Here is a 24,242-nt window from a genome sequence, read left to right as displayed (position 1 = left end):
AGTTGAGTCCCTTAAAGCCAGGAGAATATTGAAAATCAAAAGTGAAAAAGCAATGAGAGTTTGAAAGCATGTTAAGTAATACATTTTGGTGTTAAATAAGAAGAATAAAAAGCATAACCATAATAATTCAATGTTGCTGTCTGTATAGAGTTTTGATAGGTTAAAAAATAGTGGAATTTTGAAATTATAGTTTGAGGTGTTTGAATACAACAATTCTGCAACAGCAGCAGCGAGAGTCTCAAGTAACATGATCATCCAAGTAGTAAGTAAGTAGCATATTGGTTGGTTTGTGTCCAACACAACATGCAAAATTGCCCTGAATTGGTGCTTTATTAATGACAAAAAGTTAGAGATCATCCAAGTAGTAAGTAAGTAGCATATTGGTTGGTTTGTATTCAACACAACATGCATAAACATTGCCCTGAAGAATTGGTGTTAATTAATGACAAAAAAATAAGAGCTCAGAGTCACATTTTCTCATCCAGTATTTCAGGAGAGGTGATGTTACCGAACATCACTGCATTTTCATCACAGCTCTAACTGTTTTGCACCAGCCGGGAATCGAACCCGGGTCTGTACCGTGGCAGGGTACTATTCTACCACTAGACCACTGGTGCTTGATGATAATACACGAAAATTACACGATATACCTATCTAATTCAACTCTTCCATTAGGCAAGGATGCCTTTAAACAAATATTTTCTCAATGTGTTCTTTATTTTTCATGTATTTACTCATAATATTTTCTCATCAAAGAACCAAAACAATTCAATTTTTCCTACTCATTAATTTTACTGCTTGCTTGCCTAAACAATTTTTTTATAGTTAACTATTATTATTTAAACAAATCATTTGACACATTTTTATATGGATATGTTTATTTGAATTTTTTATATATTGATATATCAACAAAAAAAAAGAATTTGATTTTAAACCCGTTAGTTCAACTCAATTGCCTGATTCTATGGACGCGTAATTTTTATCGATATTTTCTTATCTCATTAGAGGAAGACAAAGAGAAAACATTCTCATTTTGTATATTACCATAATGTTTGTTATAGCACTAAATTGATTTAATCATGAATATTGTTTGGTTTGTAATTAATTAATTTTAACATTTAATTATAATGGACGAAACTTTGTTCAATTTTTTAATTAGTAAAGACAAACTTATCAAACCCCTCAACGAGTTAAGGTGTTGCAAAAATGTTGTACCCGAGTCTCTAAGTTGGAGTTATCTCTCATTTTATTTTTATGATTTTGACACTTGGAAAAGCTATTTTGATATTTTGGTCAAAATAAATTAAATGTCGAATGAGAGGCCTCATGGAGAAGAAATTGTTTAGTAATTTCGAACTGAAAGCTACAGATAACTAAAGAGAAGAATTTGATTTAGTTAAAGGGAATGATTTAAGTGAGAGATTAATTTTATAAATAAAAAATAAAAAATTGGGTAAGGAATTATCTAACAGGTTTAGTTCAAATGTAAGGTCTATAATTGAGGAGAACAACATTTTTTTTTTAAGAATCTTCTAGAGATCATCCAGGTAAAAACAACATAAATTCAAACTTATAACAAATGTGTTGGATGATTTGAATCAAATCTGTGTGTAACACTGTTTCCACACTTCTAAATCAAATCAAATATTTTCGACACAAAGAATTACAATTTAACACACCACTTAATTCATTGTGTCTATGCTTTCTATGTTCATCATAGCTCTTAGTCTTATGAACACTTCGACTTGCACTCCGTTCGTCATGATATCTATAATTTGATTCTCAGTTCTGCAGTATTCTAAGTTCATCTTCCCATCTGATACCTGCTCTTGAAGATAGTGGAACCTCATTCCAATGTGCTTGCTTCGACTATATGCTATCGGGTTCTTTTCCAAGTTGATAGTTGACATGTTGTCAATCTTCATGGTAATTGATCCATGATCTTTACATGTTATCTCTTCGACCAAGTTCACCATCCATGTTTCTTGACATGCACAAAGAGAGGCAGTTATGTACTCTGCTTCGCACGATGATAATGCCACCACTGGTTCCTTTCTCGAAATCCAAGCAATTGGTGCACCACCTAGCATAAACACATATCCTGCTGTGGATTTTCGATCCTCGGCATCACTACACCAACTCGAATCAGTGTATCCTACTAACTTGCATTCTTGTCCTTTATCACGTGCAGGAAACATAATGCCACAGTCAAATGTTCCTTTGAGATACCTTAGTATCATCTTCGCCGCTGCTAGATGTGATACCTTTGGCTTCTGCATGAATCTATTTACCATACTTACATTGTATGTTAAGTAAGGCCTTGTGCGACAAAGGTATCTTAGTGATCCAATAAGTCTTCTGTATCGGGTTGGGTCGACATCATCTTCATCTACATCTTTCGACAGTTGCAGTCTTGGTTCTGCAGGTGTCGAAGTCGAGTTGCATTCTTCCATCTCAAATATCTTGAGAATTTCTTATGCATATCTTCTTTGATGCATCATCAAACCTCTATTACTCTTGTAGAATTCGATGCCAAGGAAGTATGAAATGTCGCCCAGATCAGACATTTCAAACTCCTTGCTAAGATCTCCTTTGAAGTCTTCGATCTCTTTCTTGCAGCTACCTATTATCAACAAGTCATCGACATAGAGACATAGTATAAGCAATTCACTATTTCTTATTCTTACATATACTCCATGTTCTGTTGTGTACTTCACAAATTCCTTCTCTCTTAAGAAACTATCAATCTTCTTATTCCAAGCTCTTGGAGCTTATTTCAATCCACACAGGGCTTTATGAAGGTTGTACACCTTTCTCTCTTCGCCATGTTTCACAAACCCAATTGGTTGTTTAATATAAACTTCTTCGTCTAAGGGTCTATTTAGGAATGCACACTTCACTTCCATCTGACATATGTGCCAACTGTTTATTTCTTCTAGACCAACAACTGATTAGTGGTTTTCACACGTATATTTACAGTTGTTTTTAGTTGCTTTTGAAGTATTTTATTTTATGTTTTATTTCATTATTCGTCATTTTATGCTTTGGTTTTGTGTTTAAGTGTTTGTAGGCTCGGATGAATGAAATGGGAAAAATCAGTGTGAAAAAGTGCAAAACTGAAGAAAAGTCATAACGCTGGCCAAATGCGTCCCAAGACGCGTGTGACTTGTGGAAAAAACACCTCTGCTGCTGGTACGCGTCCTTACACGCGTGTGGGAGTAGAAAAATGCAGTCTGCTGAGCAAACGCGTCCCCAGATGCGTCCCATGACCTGCAAGGAGCCAGAAAGACACACCTCTGCCCAGACGCGTTCCCACACGCATTCCAGACCATCAAACGCGTACCCAGACGCATTCCAGACCACCAGACGCGTGCCCACACGTGTCCCAGAAGCCAAAAAAGCAAAGGAAAATGGCCCTTCTGCCCAGACGCGTCCCAAGACGTGTGTCACAGCACCAAACGCGTGCCCACACGCGTGTGCACGTGAAAAATTGGGCTTTCTTGCTGAAAAGCCCAGTCTGGCAGAAATAGAAAAAGGAGAATACGTTTAAACAAGGGTTCGACGAATTTGGGAGCGAAAATACACTGTAGAGGGCTGGAGAACTCAGATTTGATGCAAGGATTGAAGAATTCTATGAGCTTTTGCCATTGAAGATTGGATTTCCTTCATTTATCTATAATGTCTACAATTAACACTATGTTTTCTGTTATTTTTATGAGTAGCTAAACCCCCCATTGCTAGGGGGGTGACCCTGATTCTGATTGTGATGAATTTGATCAATTGATGCAATAACTATTTTACGTTTCATATTAGTTAATTTGTTCTTCATCTGTTAGTAATGCTTTATCCGTCAGAAAAACGGATTCTGAATATGAATGAATAGTGTAGCTGGACGCCATATTATTTGTGGACACGATTAAGAACATATAATGTTTAGGACTAGGGATTTCATATTGTAACCGGAAATTCTTGTTATTGGAATGCTTGATCATAACCGCAATTATCTATGGACATAGTAATTAGGTTGTGAGGTCAAAGATCTCTTCACTAAGGCCTTAGGATTAGATACTCTAAAGAACCGGTAATTAACTCTGAAAAGTATGTTGCTGCATTGAGAGAGAAAATTCGTTGCATGAAAAATCATTCACCATCCCTAGCAATCTACTCATCTCTATTCATCGTTTTATTATTATGCGTATTTAATTTATTTGCAAAACCAACCAAAACTATCTGAAGTTTTTGTCTAATTGAAGTCATTGCAAAACTCTGTATCGTCAAGCAGTCCTTGAGATTCGATACTTGGGATTTTCCCATTACTACTACATAGGCAAAATAGTACACTTGCTATTTTCCTATCAACAACCAACCTAATTATTTTGATTCTAGCAACAGGTGCAAAAACTTCATCGAAATCTGTTCATTCCTTCTGGAGAAACCCTTTCGCCATGAGCCTTGCTTTGTGTCAAGTTATTTCCCCATTGGGATTATACTTCACCTTGTATACCCACTTCACATCAATTTCCTTCTTGCCTTGAGGAAATTCGACCAGTGACTAAGTGTTGTTGTCTCCGATGGACTTCAATTCCTCATTCATAGCTTTCACCCACTTTGAATCCTTCAATGCCTCGGCTGCATTGATAGGTTCGACATCTACTTAGAAAGCGTAATTTACTAGTTCACCTTCATCATTGACCACATCATCTGATGTAATCACACATTCTTGCAAACTTGCAGGCATGTGTCTTGTTCTCTGAGGTCTGCGTGGGCCTGCATCACCTCTGACTTCTTCTTGTCGAACTTCTTTTTTTTTTCGACTTCAGTGGCTGGTTCTTCACAAAAGATTCTCACTGAATCCTTCTTGAAATTCTCAGTTCAATCCCATTCTTTAAGCTCATTTATGATCATGTCCCTGTTGATCACTACTTGCTTATTCACTAGGTCGAACAACTTGTAACCTCCAGTTGAATGATATCCTATTAGGATCATCTGAATCGACTTGTCATCAAATTTTCTTATCAATTAATTTGGCACATGTATATGTGTTATAGATCCAAATACTTTCATATGACACAAGCTAGGCTTCACACTAGACCAACATTCTTTTGGCGTAATTCCTTCTAGCTTCTTCGTTGACATCTGTTCAAAATGTATGTCGTAATTGACACACCTTTGCCCCAAAAATCTTTTGGTAAATGCTTGCCTTTCAACATACTTCTCACCATATTCACGATGGTTCGATTCTTCCATTATGTTGTGGAGTGTAGCGTGGTACCAACTCATCAAAAACTATCTAAAGATGAAGGAGGCATAAGTGTTGACCAGAGTCTATACAGAAGCATGATTGGTAGCCTGTTATATCTGATAGCCAACAGACCAGATATTACATTTACAGTTGGAGTGTGTGCCAGATATCAAACAGAGCCAAAGGCAAGTCACTTAAATCAAGTCAAGAGAATTCTTAAATGTGTAAATGGGACTTCAGACTATGGCATACTGTACACCAACGGAAGTAACCCTGTCTTGACTGGATACTGTGATGCTGACTGGGCTAGAAGTGCTGATGACAGAAAAAGCACATCTGGAGGATGTTTCTTTCTAGGTAGCAACCTTATATCGTGGTTCAGCGAGAAACAAAATTGTGTCTCCTTATCTACTACTGAAGCAGAGTACATAGCAGCTGGTAGTAGTTGTTCACAATTGGTCTAGATGAAACAAATGCTGACTGAGTACAATGTTCTCCAAGATGTCATGACTTTATATTGTGACAATCTCAGTGCTATCAATATATCCAAAAATCCAATTCAGCATAGCAGAACCAAACATATTGATATCAGACACCATTTTATCAGAGAGCTTGCCGAAGACAAGGTAATTTGCCTAGAGCACATAAACACTGAACTACAGCTAGCTGACATCTTCACAAAAGCTCTTGATGCTACATAGTTTGAGAACTTGCGAAGCAAGTTGGGACTCTGCATCCTTGAAGAACCATAGAGACAACAACAACAAAAAATACAGGTGGAGAAGACACTTCTATTGGTTTTGGCAACATTTGTGGCCAAACATGGGGAGAAGTATTATGTATCACCCCCAGAACAACAATAATGGTGGTTGTGTGTGATCGAAAATTCTATTTGCTTATCTTTGTGTTGATCTGTTTGTGCTTGTGCTACTCTTGTGGCTGTCTGTCTGTTTTTGTCTGAGCACTGTGTGCATACTGGTGATGTATGTTGTTTGTTTGTATTAGCTTGTGTTTTTATGTTTTGGTTATCTGCTGCAAGTGTTTCTCTGGTATGGTGTGACAGGATGTTTTAGCCAAAAAATTTCCAAAGGGGGAGATTGAAGGTGTTTTGCATGTTGGCTGCATTATTGGTAAAACATACCTGGTTGATTGTGTATATGCAGGTTGCATATATGTGTGGAGCTAATACAGGTTTTGTAGTGAATGTCATGATCGATGTCATGACATTCATGTGTGACAATAGGAGCTGTTAGTTTGTATTAATTGTGTTTCCTGATTTGTCACTTTTATCTGTTTAGGAAACTTTTTATTGAGTGCTGCAAATTTCGTTCAGAAGATCCTACTGACAGCATATTGTGTAACAAACAGTTGGCGTGTGAGTTAGGTTAACTTTGTTAACCCTAATGTGTTTCTTAAAAAGCCCAGGCCAAAGACTGCATATAAAAAGAACTGCAATCCTAATTTGGAACGCAGACAGAAGATTATGTGTTGTGAAGAACGGTTGTTCTGTAACTGTCTCTTGTGATCCACGCTATTATCTTTGATGATTGCGTTGGAATTAGTTTGTGTTCTTTACTGTTTTATGATGTTTTTTATTATTGTATGTGCTGCGTAATTGTGGATGTCATAACATCCAGTTTGACATCGAGCGTGTGTTACTAGAATTTTCAATATCAATATCACATCAATATCACAGCATATCATCACCACATTATAACATTGTAACATTTAACAATACATACACACAATGTATAACTCACCAACATAATTAAATATGAATCTTTAAATTAAAATTGGGTCACTGCCCATATCACCATTTTATGACATAATTTATTTTATTAGCTTTACAATGTCCAAAATGGTACTTGAAACGGACCTACAGTTCAAAAGACACGAAAAATAAAAGTTGTAAAACTGGGCTCATTCTCCTGGCGCCTAGACTGGCTCGCTCGGCGCTCTGAGGCAGTAGCATGACATCCCCTCGCCCGCTACGCTCGCCCGACAGAGACGTGTGGGCGCACGCTATCCCGGCGCTTCGTGCGTCCGCCCAGCGCTCCGCACCAGAACCAGAATTTCTGCTGAGCGATTTTGGCTTCCCTTTTCTCCCAATTCCAATCCAATCGCACCAAAATGATCCCCATACCAAAACATCACCAAATAAGATATCCTAACAAAATTCTAACACTTTTTAAGGGTCATTTAACACCAAACACATTCATCATTCCATCAATTTCATCAAATCACTCCAAACAACCTAAACTTCCAAAACCCCAAAAGTCCCAGAATCTAAACATTCAATCGACATGAACAATACACATAAATCATATCTATCATATCTAAACTAATAATATAGACTAAATGGATTGTCACCCCTTACCTTAGCCAAATTCCGTTGAATGTTCTTCTCCTATTCTCTTGGTTCTTTCACGTTCTTTTGATATTCTCCTCTTTTGCTTTCTAATTTCTTCTTTCCCCTTATTTCCTTGTTTTATGAAAATAAAATAAAATCCAACTTTAGTAAGGCCTAACACTTAGCACTTCCCCTCTACTAATCACGACACTGGTCCAACAGCATTATTTTCACAATTACTCCAATAATCTAATAAAATACCAAATAATCCAAATAATTGATTTAAATTCTAATTAAATTAAATAATGGAAAATATGGGGTGTTACAAGAAACGTATCGGATGGTGACTTTTGGATAATCAGAGTTGCGCAACGAAAGCATGATGTGGTGCAGTTTTTATGCGTACTACTCGTAGGCAGTGAAGGATTAATATGTCTGAAGCCTACAAAAAGGATATTCCTTGATTTATATGTTTGTTTTGGTGGGTTGTGATTTAAGGATGTCGTACTAAAGCATCAGAATTCTATTGAGTAATTGCTGAAGTAGTAAGTACACTATTGTGGTTGTTTGTAGATAGTGAATATGTACTTGGTGAAGTTAAAACGTTGAGTTGATACTGTATGGTGCTATGATATATCTGGTTACCGTTGTTAAGATGTTGTTGTAGATTTTCGTATATAACAAAGGATGATACTCCATAAATGACGAAGTTGATTATGTCGATGTCATTTTAAGAGTGATACAATGAAATAAATAGAGTTGTTGGTGTTTGTTGATAATTGACAAGTACAGTTTTAGGAATGAAGTTGTGTATGTGATTGGTATTTAAGAATGTCGTTAAGGATGATGTGACGTTGAATATCCAAGTATAAGTGTAATGTGGTTGTTGCTACCTTAAAGTTGATATGCCAAGGTATTGGGAAGAGATTGGTGAGTTATTAACAATTATGTCGTAGAGAAGTTGGAGGAATGAATGCTTGTATATTGGATTCAAACCATGTTGAGTTGTTGTATTAATCAGAAAGGTAGTAGTCGGGGTGTTGCCTAACGCAATTGAGGATCAGAGAGTTGGAAGCGGAGTTGAGGATGGTTGCATCAGATAGATTTTCAAGGACGAAAATATCCTAAGTGAGGGAGAGTTGTAACGCCCCAAATTTAATTAATTATTTAATTAAATTAATTAAGGATTTAATTATTGGAATTGTCGAAGTTGAGATTTATCGATATGATTCTAAGAGGCGTAATCAGATTAGTATGTTGATTTGGAACTATTAAGTTTAAAGTCGGGTTATTTAATCGGTTAGTCAGGAAAATTATATTAGATATAATATTATTACATTGGAATATTTTATTTAATTGAGTTGGTTTGGTTAGTGTTAGTAATGTGGAGGTGTGGAAAGAGTAAGCCCAATGTGAATGATACAATTGATATTATTTTAAGTGGAATTATAATACTATAAGAAAAAATAAGAAATAACAGAGAGGTTAGGTTTTGATGTTGTGGCAGAAAGAAAAATGAAAAAGAGGAACGAGGTTTGGTGGTGATATGGAGAGCTTTGTCGTGAAGAGGAAAACGGAAGAATTATGCGAAGCTAGAAGCTAGGAAATTCGACCGAAAATTTTAGAGCGGTCTCCAATCCAAGGTAAGGGTGGGTTCTTGCTCTATAAATGGGGATATGATGAACCGTATGTGGGGTTTAGGGTAATAATGTTATCTCTGTGTTTCGGTATCATTTTGATGTTGGTGATGTTTGTTGTGTTGAAATTTCTCTGAAAAATCTCATGTGAAAAATTGATGCTATATTGATTGTTAATTAACTGTGTTGTTGGTGATTTTGAGTGAATTGGAATTATTCCTGAGATCGATGAATTTATGTGTAATGCTATGTTGTCGAACCTCTGTGTGTTGGTAAATTTATGGAACCGGAACAATTCTGGGTTGATTGATGAAGAAGGGACGGACGTCCTAGAAAATGCTCATCGCCCCAACGTTGGGACGAGCGTCCCATAAGTGTGGGTCGGGTGCCCCTTAGGAAGCAAATGAAAATAAAAAAAATAAAGGGACGGGGGCCACACCTAAGGGGTGGGCGTCCCATGGCCTAGATGGTCGTCCTAGATGAAGGCAAAAGGTTTAGGGACGGGGGCCACCATCTTCATTTAGTGATCCCTTTAAATTGATAACCCTGTAACATGTTTTGATAATATATATGATTGTTGTAAAAAATGCATATGTTGAGAAGTAGTGAATGTGTATGATTCTTATTTTTCCGCTATAAGTATTATCACACGTTTCTTTATCGTGAATGATATCTCACCCTTTCTGTTGTATGTTACCTCTTCGGTGGTAACTTGCAGGTACTGATGACGAGTAGACGTTAGCTTATTGTTCGCGTCGGTGTGTCTTATCCTCTGATATGTAGCACCTGTGGGGTTTCGCCATTTGTGCCGCTTTATGTTACCTTGTATTTGTTGAATTTTGATATTAACTCGTATGATGACATGATATTTCATGGATGCCATGTTGGCAATTTCTCATTATGTTGAGATGTTATGATTTATGTGTTCCGCTGCTACATTATGTGATGTTATGCATAGTTGTGATGATACTTTGTATTCCCCCATGACTATTGTTACGTATCCATTATATGAGCTTTGATGCATTATGTTTTGTTTGCTTATGTTGATCAAATGTGACACTCTGAATATGCATGTTTTCGCATCTTTAATTACTCTGATTGTTATTTAAATTGAGGGGTAGATTCGGGGTGTTACATTAGTGGTATCAGAGCAGGTCGGTATGTCCGGCCACGTGTCGTGTTGTAGTTGGTTAGAAATCGTGTATTTTTGTTTTGTTCTGATTGCTTTTGTGTTGTAGTGACAAGTCGAGATGGCGGGAAGGAATGATGTTGCGATTGCTGCTGCCTTGGAGGCAATGGCTCAAGCTTTGGATCATCAACCGAATGGTGGTGAAAATGCTGCATCTCGCAATTTGGCTACCTTCCAGAGGGAGAATCCACCTGTTTTTAAGGGTACCCATGATCCTGATGGCACATTGACTTGGCTAAAGGAGATTGAACGAATATTTCGTGTGATGGATTGCTCTCCAGAGCAGAAGGTTCGGTATGGGACTCATCAGTTAGCGGTTGAAGCTGATGTTTGGTGGCTCGAGACTTGTAAGAGGTTGGAGGCTAGTGGGGAAGGAGTCACATGGGCTGTTTTCCGTAGGGAGTTCTTGAGGAAGTACTTTCCTGAAGATGTTCGTGGCAAGAAAGAGATTGAATTTCTTGAGTTGAAGCAAGGGAACAAGTCGGTTATGGAGTATGCTGCTAAGTTTGGCAAGTTGGCTAAGTTTTACTAACGCTATGATGGGCCAACAGGTGAATTCTCAAAGTGCATTAAGTTTGAGAATGGATTGCATTCCGAGATCAAGAAAGCGGTTGGTTACCAAAAGATTCGTATCTTTGCGGATTTGGTTGATCGTTGTCGCATCTTCGAGGAAGATAGTAATGCGCACTATAAGATGGTTAATGAGAAGATGAGCAAGAGTCAGCAAGGTCGTGGCAAGCCTTATGATGCTCCTAGTGGCAAGGTTAAGCAGAGGGCTTATGAGGGCAAGAGGACTAGTGGGGGAGATGCTCCTACTAGTATTGTGTGCTTTAAGTGTGGCAAAGCCGGTCATAAGAGCAATGTGTGTACTGCTGATGCGAGGAGGTGTTTCCGTTGTGGACAACCTGGTCATACCGCACCTGAGTGCAAGCGTAAGGATATGGTGTGTTTCAACTGTGGTGAAGAGGGACACGTTAGTACCAAGTGTCAGAAACCGAAGAAGGAATAATCTAGTGGAAAGGTGTTCGCCTTGTCGGGAACTCAAACCTCTAGTGAGGACAAACTCATCTGAGGTACTTATTTCATTAATAGCATTCCTTTAATTACTATTATTGATACCGGTGCTACTCATTGCTTTGCTGCTGACTGTGTTGAGAGTTTGGGTCTTGTTGTGTCTGCTATGCATGGAGAGATGGTAGTCGATTTGCCAGCTAAGGGATCGGTAACTACATCTCTTGTGTGTTCTAAGTGTTCCATGTCGATTTTCGACAGAGACTTTGTTGTTGATTTTGTTTGCTTACCGTTGAGAGGATTGGACGTGATCTTAGGAATGAACTGGTTAGAGCATAACCATGTTCATATTAACTATTTTGATAAATTAGTGAGGTTCTTGGCTCCGGAAGAGGAAGGAGTGGATTTTTTATCTGCTAAATAGTTGTGTTTGTTGATGAAGGAAGAAGTTCAAGTGTTTGCGTTGATGGCTTCGTTGTCTGTTGAGAATCAAGCTATTGTAGACGAGTTGCAAGTAGTGCGAGAATTTCCTGAAGTTTTCCCTGATGAAATTCCTGATGTACCACCAGAGAGGAAAGTGGAATTCTCTATTGATCTTGTAACTGGTACTAGACCCGTGTCTATGGCACCATACAGGATGTCTGCATCCGATTTATTAGAGTTGAAGAAACAACTGGAGGAGTTACTTGAGACAATTGAAACTAAATGCCTTAGTGCATAAGGCTCTGAAGGTGAAAGTGAGTTGTGGGGCATCTGAACTTCAAAGGCTTGGGGCATCTGAGTTCTAAGAAATTGGTACATGGAATTCCAAAGATTTTGAAGTCTAAGAAGTCATCTGAGATATGCATGAAAGGTAAGCAACCTAGATTTCCATTTGCATCAGAAGTGGTTCCAAGAGCAAAGTACGCTTTAGGAGTTGTGGATTTTGATGTGTATGGGCCATTCCCAAAACCTTCATTTGGAGGAAACATGTATTTTGTGTCGCTTGTGAATGAGTTCACAAGAATGACATGGGTAGCAATAATCAAGTTTAAGCATGAGGTGTTTACTGAGTTTCATAAGTTCAAGGTGAAGGCAGAGAGACAGAGTGGTAAGAAGCTAGAGATTCTCAAAACTGATGGTAGAGGTGAGTATAACTCTACAGAGTTCAGACAATTTTGTGAATAAAATAGAGTTGAGAATGAAGTGATTACTCCGTATACTTCATAATACAATTATCTTGGTAAAAGAAGAAATCGTACTTTGCCTTATATGACAAGGAGCATGCTGAAGGAGAAGAAGTTACCTCACTCTTTATGGGGAGAAGCTATTGCTACTAAAACATACGTGCTCAACAGGTGTCCAATAAAGAAGCTAAAGGAAGTTGTTCCTTTTTAGAAGTGGCAGGAGATAAGAAAAGTGTGAGTCACCTTAGGGTATTTGGTTATGTATATTATAAACATGTTCGAGATGCTAAGAGAAGGAAGCTAGATGATAGAAGTAAAGTAATGATAATGGTGAGGTACCAGAGTACATGTGCTTATAAACTTTATTGTCCAATCTCTAAGAAGGTGGAATTTAGCAAAGATTTTATAGTGAAAGAGTCATAAACTTGGGATTGGAACACGTCTAATCCTGCCTCTGGTGTTGGAGGTGCTTTTGAAGGAAGTTTGGAAGTTGTTTCTAAAGATGACTTAGAATCAGAAGATGATTCTAATTCTGAAGGTGAATTAGAGTCTGAAGGTGACTCTGAAGTTAATTCTGACGGAGACTCTGGAAGTGATCCATACTCTGAAAGTGATCCAGATTTTGAAGATAATTCAGGTTCTGATGTTAATCATTTTTCTGGAAGTAATCATGCTTTTGGAAGTAATGTTTATGAAGGTCATGTTTTTTAAGGTAGTAATTTTGAAGATGGTGTTTCTGGAGGTGGTCTAGAAGCTAAAACTATTTCATGTTCTGTAGAAGATTCATAACAAGTTCAGAGACTACAAAGAATGAGACAAATACCCATAAGGTTTATAGAGTTTGACATGTTACGCGATACTGAAATAGACTATGAAGGCGAAGTAATTTAGTGTGCCATGTTAGTAGAATGTGAGCCTCTGAATACAGAAGAAGCACTCAAGAAGAAAGTTTGTTTGAACGCCATGAAAGAATAACTTAAGGCTATAGAAAGAAATAAGACTTGGGAGTTGACTGAGCTTCCAAAGGAGAATAAAGCCATCAGCATTAGATGGGTTTTCAAGCTGAAGTTGAAGCCAAATGGATCAACTAGGAAACATAAAGCAAGGTTAGTAGCTAGAGGTTTTCTTCAGAAACCCGGGCTAGATTAATTTGAAGTGTTTGCACCTATATCTAGACATGAAACAATCAGGTTGGTGATTGCTATAAATGCTAATGGGAATTTCTCTATGATACATTTGGATGTTAAATCTTCATTTTTGAATGGTATTTTACAAGAATAAGTTTATGTGTCACAACCTCCTGGAATTATGAAAAAGAATCAGGAAGGGATGATGTATAAGTTGCACAAAGCCTTATATAGATTGAAGCAAGCTCCCAGATCTTGGAATTTGAAGATTGATTTGTTTTCAAGAAGCAGGGGATTTAGAAATGTAAGATGGAATATGGTGTTTGTGTTCAACATACTTCTGGAGGCAATATGATTTTGGTGTGTCTTTATGTTGATCACATATTGCTGACAGGGAGATGTTCTGATGAGATAATCAAGTTCAAGAAGGTGCTAATAAATGAATTTGAGATGACTGACATAGGAAATTTGGTATACTTTCTAGGGATGGAAGCTTTGTACTCTAAAAAAGGTACCATAATGCATCAGTTGAAGTATGAACTTGAACTTTTGAAGAGATTTGAGCTTACAAATTTCAAGTCTGTAGCCACACCTGTTGAGACGAATCACAAGCTGGATTTTAATGTAGAGGGTGACGATGTAGATGCTATAACTTTAAATAGTTGGTTGGCTTGTTGAGATATCTATGTAATACCAGACCTGACATTTATTATGCAGTTGGAATGGTGAGTAGGTTTATGAATAAACCAAAGTGGTCACATTACCAATTCGCAGTTAGGATACTGAGGTATATTAAGGGGATTATGATGTTTGGAGTTTTTTTCCCTTTTGGAGCTGAATGTGAGTCAAAATTGATGAGCTATTCAGACTCTGACTGGTGTGGTGATAAAGTTGACAAAAGAAGTAATTCTGGATATTTTTTCAAATATCAAAAAATTCACATTTCTTGGTGCTCCAAGAAGAACTAATGGTTGCATTGTCAACTTGTGAAACTGAATACATTGCAGGTGCTTTGTTTGTGTGTCAAGCTGTGTGGTTGCTGAATTTGTTGCAAGATCTGAAGATAAAGGTGAAGAAACCTATGAAGTTGATTATTGACAAAAAAATCATCTATAAGACTTGTTAAGAACCTATTACTGCATGGAAGAAGCAAGCACATTGACATAAAGTTCTACTTTCTAAGGAATCAAGTTCATAATGGAGTGCTAGAAGTTGTTCACTGTTGCACCTAGAGGCAACTTGCAGATGTTCTGACAAAAGTTGTCCAAACCAAACACTTCATCAAGTTGAGGAGTGGAATTTGTGTTTTTGATTTTAGCTCTGAATGTGAATTAAGGGATGGTGTTGAAGTGAAATTGTACATTCAAAATTATTGGGTTGTCTGTTGGGCTTTAGCTAGTTGGCCCAATATGAGTTTAGTATAAATTGAATTTTTGCTTGTAATGAAGAGATTATAATCATTCGTTATAACCGTATTCAAATTGAGTAATGTTAGAACATGAAATGTTCTGATCAATATTTCTAGTTTTGATGATAACATTATATATGAATTTTGTATAAGACAATGTGGTACTCTAATTACTCACGCTTTCCATTACAGGAAAAGTCTAAAAGAGTATGCACTAAATCATCATTCAGAAGCTCTGACCCAGAAGATCAGGATGGCCTCATCAGAACATGGTCTGGAAGACATCAGAAGATGGTCTTGAAAAAATCTGAACAAGATCTTGAAGGCATCGGAAGATGGCAATCAGAAGCAAGGCTATGAAGATCTGATGGTATCACGCTACAAAGAACTTCTAAAGTTTGATGGCTGAAGTTACATTTGCACCAACGCTGAAGACTCTGATATTCAAACGTCATTCTAATGGTCTGAGTCCAGAAGCAAGTACAAGATGAAAAAGCTACAACGTCAAATCTGTCTGACTGACAAAAGGAACGTTAGAAGCTACAAAAGGCAAAGTCAGCAAGAGCAGTTGAAACAAGGCTCGAGGTAGTTGACAAAAGAGTGAAACATTAAATGCAGCAGTGTACTATTCACGTAAAGCATTTAATGATATTCAACGTTCACTTTTCTCACTACCTATAAAAGAGAAGTTCTGGATGCTGAAGAAAAAACACCACACGCTAAGAGACCTTACGCTGCCAAATTGATTTACAACGTTATCACACAAACAACAAAGAAACTTCATCTTCAACCTCACAAATCTTGTAATATCTTAGTGAGTGTTAGAACTTAATCTTGAGAGAAAATCACTTTGTGATTATAGCTTATTAAGAAGCACATTAAACTCTTGTAAGATTGTTTACTATTTTGTAAAAGGAATTCCTAGAGTGATCAAGTTGTGATCTGTATACTCTAGAAGACTTAGAAGTTGTCTAAGTGGAAAACCATTGTAATCAAGGTTGATTAGTGGATTAAATCCTCAGTGGAGGTAAATCACTCTGTACGGAGTGGACTGGAGTAGTTTGATTAACAACGAAACAGGATAAAAATAACTGTGTGATTATTTTTTATCTGCCTTTTTTAGAAACAACCCTTATTCAATCCCCCCTTTCTAAGTGTTTTTCACTCCTTCAAGTAAAAGTTAGTTATAATTTCTCTATTTTCTCTCTCTTCCATTATCTTCATCTTCAACCTTGTGCTCCAACAGTTATGAGTGTTGAATTTCATGTGTCAATGTGTGAATAAAATTTTGTTTTGATGTGTTCAGGTATTTTCCACCATTGGTGATGTTTGAAGATTTTAAGGAGTTATGAAAGTATATAAATACATGCTTAGAATTAAGTAGTGATAGGTTTGAGTAGAATAAATTGGGTTTAGGAGTGAAATTCATGTAAGGAAAACGCAAGAAAGTATTGATCAACTTATTTCGTGCGTATCTTGATCTCCGTAAGTCCATTTGAGGCCTGATCAGTTGCGTTTATCCACATGGAGGCAACATTCAAACAGAAAGGGTGAGTATTTCATAATCATTATGTAAGACATAAGGAATAGATATAGTAGTGGTTTACAATTAATCAACAATCACACATATACCGATACAACGTATCCTCATGTTTCATTTATTTACTCACACCTGAACATCATCATCATCTATTCACAACATCGTCTCATGATTCAATCACAATTATCACGTAAGTTATTCACATAACAAATAATAAAACATCGCCATTTCCCGACATATCACAACAATGCAATGAGACAAAAATGGACTCATGCATGTGGTACCAATTCATCACTGATGACTCAGTCATCGTTCTCCAAATATCCCCACCATATGATCGATTCCCGCTTGGAACCAGAGCATATCAACAAATTGCACTTAATCCACACAATGGGATTCAGGGCCGTTACTTGACCAAAGGCCCTACAACATCACTGGAGTATCTTCATACAAATATTCTATGAATGCATGATGCTCAACGTCACAAAATCAACGACCACGACTAGTCAAAATGGCACCATCATTCATGTATTCATAAAAAGTCATGTCATCATTCAAGAATACAACATCACAAGCATCTTGTTCAACACAACACACAAACCTCAATTAATCATATTATCAATCAACACAACAACTGATAACACAAATTTATATCATATATTTAGCTTAAATTTCATAAATATTATTAGCATTTTCATTTAATTATATTGTTTTATTATGGTATTATGCGAGTATTTTCGATGTTTCAGGTATTATGTTTGTGTTGAAAAACTATTTGTCAAAAGAAAAAGAAATAGAGAAAAATCAATTTAAAAGACAAGTAAAAGATGGAGGTGAAGCATTAGTAAAAGGTGGAGGTCCAAAGAGCAACTAGCCCAGCCCAAAAGAGTGAGCACATAGCCCACTCAAGGAAGTGAGACGTCCGTCTCATGCTTATGGAAGATGCCCGTCTTGGGCTTGCAACGAGGAAAAAGGCCTAAATTGAGAAGAAGACCAAGTAAAGGAGTGGAGACGTCCGTCTCCCACTCCCCTTGCCACGTCATAAAGTGGAGACGTCCGTCTCCTTGTTTGTAGCCACTTGAGACACACGTCTCAAGTTCCTTTCAACCAACGACTCTTTTCTGGTCACGTGGATGCGCGCTTTAAGGAGAAAAAGGAGGAACGTGAAAACTGAAAAGTGGGGAGTACTTTGCAAAACCTATTCCTATAAATACCAGAGGCAAAGTACTTGAAAAGGGTCCGAATTTCTGCAACGAAACTCTGCCGTTTTTATTTTCTAATTACATTATTTCCTTTGCAATTTAATTCCTGTTATTCTTTTCTCACAACAATTTCTACACCGGAAATTATTGTGAACTTTTAATAGATCTAACCTTACGTTAGATTTAGTTTTTTTTATTCCTTGCTTTATTATTTTACGCCGAATAATTTTCTGAAGAACGATCCAACCGACCTGTGGTGGAAGTTCAAGTACTCGAAGATTCCAAGTTTAATTAATTTAGATTTTACTATTCAGGTTTCTATTTATCGCTTTAATTATTATTGCATGATATATTGTATGCCCACTAATATGCTTATTATTATGATCCGGACCAATTTATGCATGTTTAACCGTATCAATATGTCTGGCTAATTTAATTGAGATATCGGTATGTAGAGTAAGTTAACCGTAGGGATCCGAAATAAGTTGGCTTAAATATGTTTTATTAAATTTCACTTGTTTATGGTTTTGTGTCTAATTTAATTTGCTAAAGTTCTAAAACCAACAGAGCGAGAGTTTGAGATTTTAGGACTGATAAATGTTAAAATCAATAGAGCGAGAGTTTGAGATCTTTAACTGGATAGTAGACATAGAAAATTAGTTTTAAGGATGGCGAAAGCGTATTAAAACTGATTAGAATTTATTTATTTTCAAAAAGTGTTTTTAAACCCGACGCAGGACAGCGAGAGCGTACGTTAGGGAATACTAGCATGATCCGAGTCAACAGAGCGAGAGTTTGAGACTAGGAGATTTAAGTAGATAACTTCTTCATGAAATGAGCATTTTATCAATTGTGATGTTTTCAAAAATCTTTTCTAAATCTAATGGGATGGCGAGAGCGTACATTATGAGTTAGGATAGTAGTCTAAATCAACAGAGCGAGAGTTTGAGAGGAGGACTTTTAAACAACATAGTTAATAGAGATTTTTAATTAAATAAGAACCATAGCCAATGGACCTTCGGATCACCTAAGTTAGACGAAATACATACTGACATCCGTTTATCATTATATTCTTAGAATTAAGATTTTAATTTTCCCATTAGAAACAACCCAAGTATTCTTAGCCTTAGCTTTACATAGTAACCTTAGATAACGGTAGGTCGATTTATAGTCCTCGTGGATTCGATATCTTTTAAAACTACACGACACGACTATGCACTTGCAGTCATCAGATTAATAGACACGTAAAGTCGCGATCAACAACATTCACCAAAGTCAAGTATATAAACACCAAAATTCACAAAACCGAGTTACATACAAAATGCATTCTAAACCTACCCAAATGTGCACAGTAAATTCTAGAAAATTCTCAGAAATTATAATAAAATATAAGCTTCCATATTCTAAAATCATTTTTCAAAAATATTAATTTTCAATTTCAGGGACTCGCGTTAAATACGCCTATACCACGCTAAGCGGGCTCTCTCCTGTAAATTGGTTCTTTTTATTTTTAAGAGCGTGCTAAGCGGTCTCTATAACAATAAGCGGGTCTGCAGAAAATTCTTGCGCGACCTGCATCATATCAAACCCAAACTTTTATCCAAAAACTGATTTTAATCCTTATTTTCTTGTGATTTAAAGGTCTATTAACCTAGTTCTAACATGGATTAATCATTCTAATCACAAAAACACACATGTTCATCATACCTCCATCATTCTTCATCAAATCCTAGACCTTCAAATCCTCAACAATGGTGGATACGAGTCTAAATCATGTTAGTAATCATAAATTCAACAATCATCATCATCATACAACATGTTAATCATACAATCAAAATAAACCATCATCACAGATCATCAATTCCATCAAGAACAACACAAAACCCCAACATACAGTTATCAACCCCTTAAATTAAACATAATATTCATGATAACCCCCTTATCTTAGATTGTTAGCTTGATTGATTCTCTTCCTGAATTCTACGGTTGTTCTTATTCTCCTCTCCTTCTTTCTCTACTTTCACGTTCTCTTCAAAATTCTACAATTATGAGAATTCTCTCCTTTTTCCTCTTTTTACCTAGTTAGCCTTAGGACCCTTATTATGAACTTCCTAATATGTCCTTACTAACTTTTCCTCATATTATCTCTTATTTTATTTTATTTGAATAATAATCATGCTAATTAGACTATTTTATTTTATTTCTAATTAACACCTAATTCCACTATCTCACACACATCAACATAAACATCATACATCACATAATCTCATAGATAAATCATCGTGACTCACATAATCACTTCAAATCATCAGATAATCAATTAAATAATTAAATCAAATTATCAGGATGTTACAACTCTCCCCCACTTAAAGAATTTTTTCCCTAAAAAGTTACCTGACTAAAACAAAAACGGATAAGACTCTCTCATTTGGTCCTCCCGCTTCCACGTGAGACTCTCACCTGCTGGTCCACCCCACAACACCTTCACTAAGGCAATCTCTTTGCCTCGCAATTTCTCACCTGAATATCATCCATTTGAATCACATGCGAAGGATCCGAAACATACTTCCTCAATTGAGATACATGAAACACTTCATGAAGATTCGTAAGTGACGGAAGCAAAGCAATCCGATAAGCCACCTCACATATCTTCTCTGAAATCTGATACAGACCAATAAAATTTGGAGTAAGCTTTATCGACTTCAAAGCTCTACCGACACCGGTTACTGGAGTAACTCTCATAAACACATGATCATCCACTTGGAATTCAAGTGCTTTCCTCCTCTTATCATGATAACTCTTCTGACGACTTTGAGAAGCTTTCATCCTCTAACGGATCATCCTTATCTTTTTAGTCGTCTCTTGCACAAAGTCAGGTCTGAGCATAACACTCTCTCCCGATTCATACCAACACAACAGAGTTCTACACCTCCTACCATACAATGCTTCATACAGTGCCATATTGGTACTTGCATGAAAACTATTGTTGTAAGTAAGCTCAATCAGTGGCAAATGGCTATCCCAAGCTCCTCTTTGGTCTAACACACAAGCCCTCAACAAATCCTCTAATGATTGAATAGTCCTTTCGGTCTGATCATGCGTCTGCAGATGATACGCCGAACTCAACCTCAAAGTAGTACCCAAAGCATTCTGCAAACTCTTCCAAAACCTCGACGTAAACCTTGGATCTCTATATGACACAATACTCAAAGGTATTCCATGCAACTTCACGATCTCCTCAATATACACCTCAGCCAATTTATAAATAGGATGGTTAATCTTCATCGGTAAGAAATGAGCCGACTTAGTCAACCTATCCACAATCACCCAAATATAATCATTGCCTTTAGTAGTCTTTGGCAAACCCGTCACAAAATCCATAGAAATATTATCCCACTTACACTCTGGAATGTTTAATGGTTGCATTAACCCGGAAGGCTTCTGACGTTCCACCTTCGTCTTCTGACAAGTTAAGCAAGCATAAACAAACTCAGTAACATGTTTCTTTGTACCGGGCCACCAAAATAATCTCTTCAAGTCTTGATACATCTTCGTATCACCTGGATGAATATTTAAACCACTTCTATGTCCTTCTTCAAGAATACTCTTCTTAAGTTCAGAAATATCTGGAATACATACTCTATTCCCAAATTTCATCACACCATTCTCATCAAGTCAAAATTCACCTCCTTTACCTTGGTTAATTAATGTTAATTGCTCAACCAATTTCAAGTCAGATTTTCTTCCTTGTCAAATTTCTTCAAGAATTCCACTTGTCAACTTTAACATTCCCAATTTCACCCACCAAACTCATATCTCGGAATTGTTCAACTAACTCTAATTCATGCACCATCATCATTGACATATGCAAAAACTCCCTACTCAATGCACCAGCCACCACATTTGCTTTACTCAGATGACAACTCAAATCAAAATCATAGTCTTTCAATAATTTCAACCATCTTCTCTGTCTCATGTTCAACTTTTTCTGATCAAACAAGTACTTCAAATTTTTGTGATCACTAATGTAATACGGTGAACTGACTTTTGATCGAAATGTTGCGGTAAGCAAGAGTCGCCACCGACTTTTATTTTATCTAAATATTCATAAAGGCTAAAAGAACAGGAAAAACCTTTTAAATAAAAACAGGGTTCGGGGGGTAATTATGCAAAGGGAAGGTGTAAGGCACCCTTTGCATCCATGGTTTTCCATGGGCTCTTAATTGCTTTGCTCTTTGTTTTCAGAAATGTAGAAGAAAAGAATATGGACTTTAGCTCGTAAATGAGCGTAGCCATTTTGAAGGTTTATGAGAAAGAATATGAAAAAGATTTTAGAGCAAGGCAAAGCAATTAGGGGCAATTACTTGGTTAGATGAAAAATGTTCTTTTAGCCTTTCCGGGTGAAAGGGTCTATCCACGCCATAAGAGGGCAGGAAGCCTTTCATTTGAAGGATGAAGGGTCATCGAGAGTTCGTTCGCCATAAGACTGTCCCATGCCATGGAGAGGCAGGTAGTCTAAGGGAAGAACCAGAATTGCCTTTCGTAGGCAGCCAGAGGATACCTCAGCCTTTTCATAGGCAGCCTTTTCATAGGAAACTTCCGAGGGTCGAGGTCATATTGGTGTATCGAATGCAACATCATTAGGGTCTTATGACCTTTGCATAATCAAGGCAACATGGCTGAGGTATCCTCGTATTCGAGGGACATGGCTATTCTGTAAAAACACAAGGCAACAGGCAACAAGAGGGGTTACCAGAAAAGCGTGCGTGGGTGCAGCAATCACGTGATTAATTTGAATATATTATCTTATAATTAGTCATTCTAAATTGATTCAAGGCTTGCACTCCCTAAGATTACTAACCACATCAATTAATATTAACAACATAATTAAACAATAACGGGGAAAGGGAAAATGAAACTAGCGGGGGAAAGGGAAAATGAAACCAGCGGAGAAATAGAGCAATAGGTATGAACAAGTAATAATTTAAATGAGACCAAGGTTTAGGGTTACCGACTATTCGAGCTTTGGCGGTTGGCAAACCCTGAAAAGGTGGGAAAAATAAATAAAACGTAGATGAGTGCATTATCAACTCAAAAGTCAGATACGATTAACCCTAATCAATAAAAAATAATGATAAAAGAAGAAGGGTAAAAACACTTAGCTTCGATTGATGAAGGTTGATGGGCAAAGGTTTGCCTTGAGCATTGACCTTGATCATCTGAGAATTGGCAGAAAAATAAAAGGAAAAAGTAAGTGTAGGAGGAGTTCATTGACGGGGGTAATCAAACCCTAATTAAATAAAAGGCAGAAAAATATTTAAATAATAAGGGTTAGAACTTAGCTTTGAATTTGACGTGGTGCGTAGTCGGAGTGTATTTGAAAACAACCCTGAAAAGTCAGACACAAAGAAGAGAAATTTTAGTGCATTAAGGATCTATTGATTAATTAACAAACCCTAATCAAAACAATTGGTTTATAAAATAAAGTTTTAATATTTTAAATAACTATCAAAAGTTTAAGGAAGTCGAATGCTCGATTAAATAAAATAACTACTGGATTTAAATCCTAATTAATTATTTAATTGAAAGTATAAACAAACATAATAATTTTTATTGTTTAAAAACAACTATTAATAAAATTATAAAAAAAAATCGAGTTCTCAATTAAAAAATAAATGATTGTCACAAATACTATTATATAGTAAATAAAGATTTTTAGAGAAAAATAGAGAATAATTGATAAAGAAGAAAAAAGAAAACAAATAAGAAAAATAAGCATTATATAATTAAAAGAAAATTAAAGAAGAGACTTAGCTTTTATTCAATGTGGCGCCTCTGAGGCAGCATGATAGAGAGGCACGTCTTGGGAGCGTTGGATCTTGTTCATGCAGGGATCCAACGATGGAGAACGCGAGTGCACCGTAGGCCCAGGTGAACGTGTGTGTATTGGATTCACAGGTAGTGTGTAGCAAAGAAAATAATCCAAAATAACGCAAGAGCCAGGGATCGAACCCGTGCCCTTGCGCCTAGAAACCCAGAACACTGTCTCTAAAAGAAAATTAAAGAAGAGACTTAGCTTTTATTCAGTGTGGCGCCTCTGAGGCATCATGATAGAGAGGCACGTCTTGTGAGCGTTGGATCTTGTTCATGCAGGGATCCAACGATGGAGAACGCGAGTGCACCGTAGGCCCAGGTGAACGTGTGTGTATTGGATTCACAGGTAGTGTGTAGCAAAGAAAATAATCCAAAATAACGCAAGAGCCAGGGATCTAACCCGTGCCCTTGCGCCTAAAAACCCAGAACACTGTCTCCCCACTAAGCTGTTGCGCTCTTGTTGTCATTCAGCGAGAGTCATGTGATATTATATAAA

At 36.9% G+C, this 24,242-nt stretch overlaps 1 protein-coding gene and 2 non-coding genes across 3 annotated transcripts; 1 reads left to right on the top strand and 2 right to left on the bottom strand.

The window, feature by feature from the left end:
• Positions 1 to 457: 457 nt before the first annotated feature.
• On the bottom strand, positions 458 to 537 carry LOC131633534 (small nucleolar RNA snoR114). Its single transcript, XR_009293344.1, has one exon. It is a non-coding gene; the product is annotated as a small nucleolar RNA snoR114 (small nucleolar RNA).
• Positions 538 to 546: 9 nt separating this feature from the next.
• On the bottom strand, positions 547 to 617 carry TRNAG-GCC (transfer RNA glycine (anticodon GCC)). The gene has a single exon. It is a non-coding gene; the product is annotated as a tRNA-Gly (tRNA).
• Positions 618 to 5,337: 4,720 nt separating this feature from the next.
• LOC131633513 (secreted RxLR effector protein 161-like) lies at positions 5,338 to 5,706 on the top strand. The gene has a single exon (XM_058904227.1). It carries the CDS (start codon positions 5,338 to 5,340, stop codon positions 5,704 to 5,706), a length of 369 nt encoding a protein of 122 aa, XP_058760210.1.
• Positions 5,707 to 24,242: the final 18,536 nt, after the last annotated feature.

The sequence above is a fragment of the Vicia villosa genome, unplaced genomic scaffold (assembly GCF_029867415.1).
Source record: "Vicia villosa cultivar HV-30 ecotype Madison, WI unplaced genomic scaffold, Vvil1.0 ctg.001134F_1_1, whole genome shotgun sequence".
NCBI classification, from domain to species: Eukaryota; Viridiplantae; Streptophyta; class Magnoliopsida; order Fabales; family Fabaceae; genus Vicia; species Vicia villosa.
The sequence above is the reverse complement of the archived record's forward strand: the minus strand, read 5'-3'. Positions and strand labels throughout refer to the sequence as shown.

Coding starts and splice junctions, on each gene's coding strand:
- LOC131633513 (XM_058904227.1), top strand. CDS start 5,338: ATGATTGGTAGCCTGTTATATCTGATAGCCAACAGACCAGATATTACA.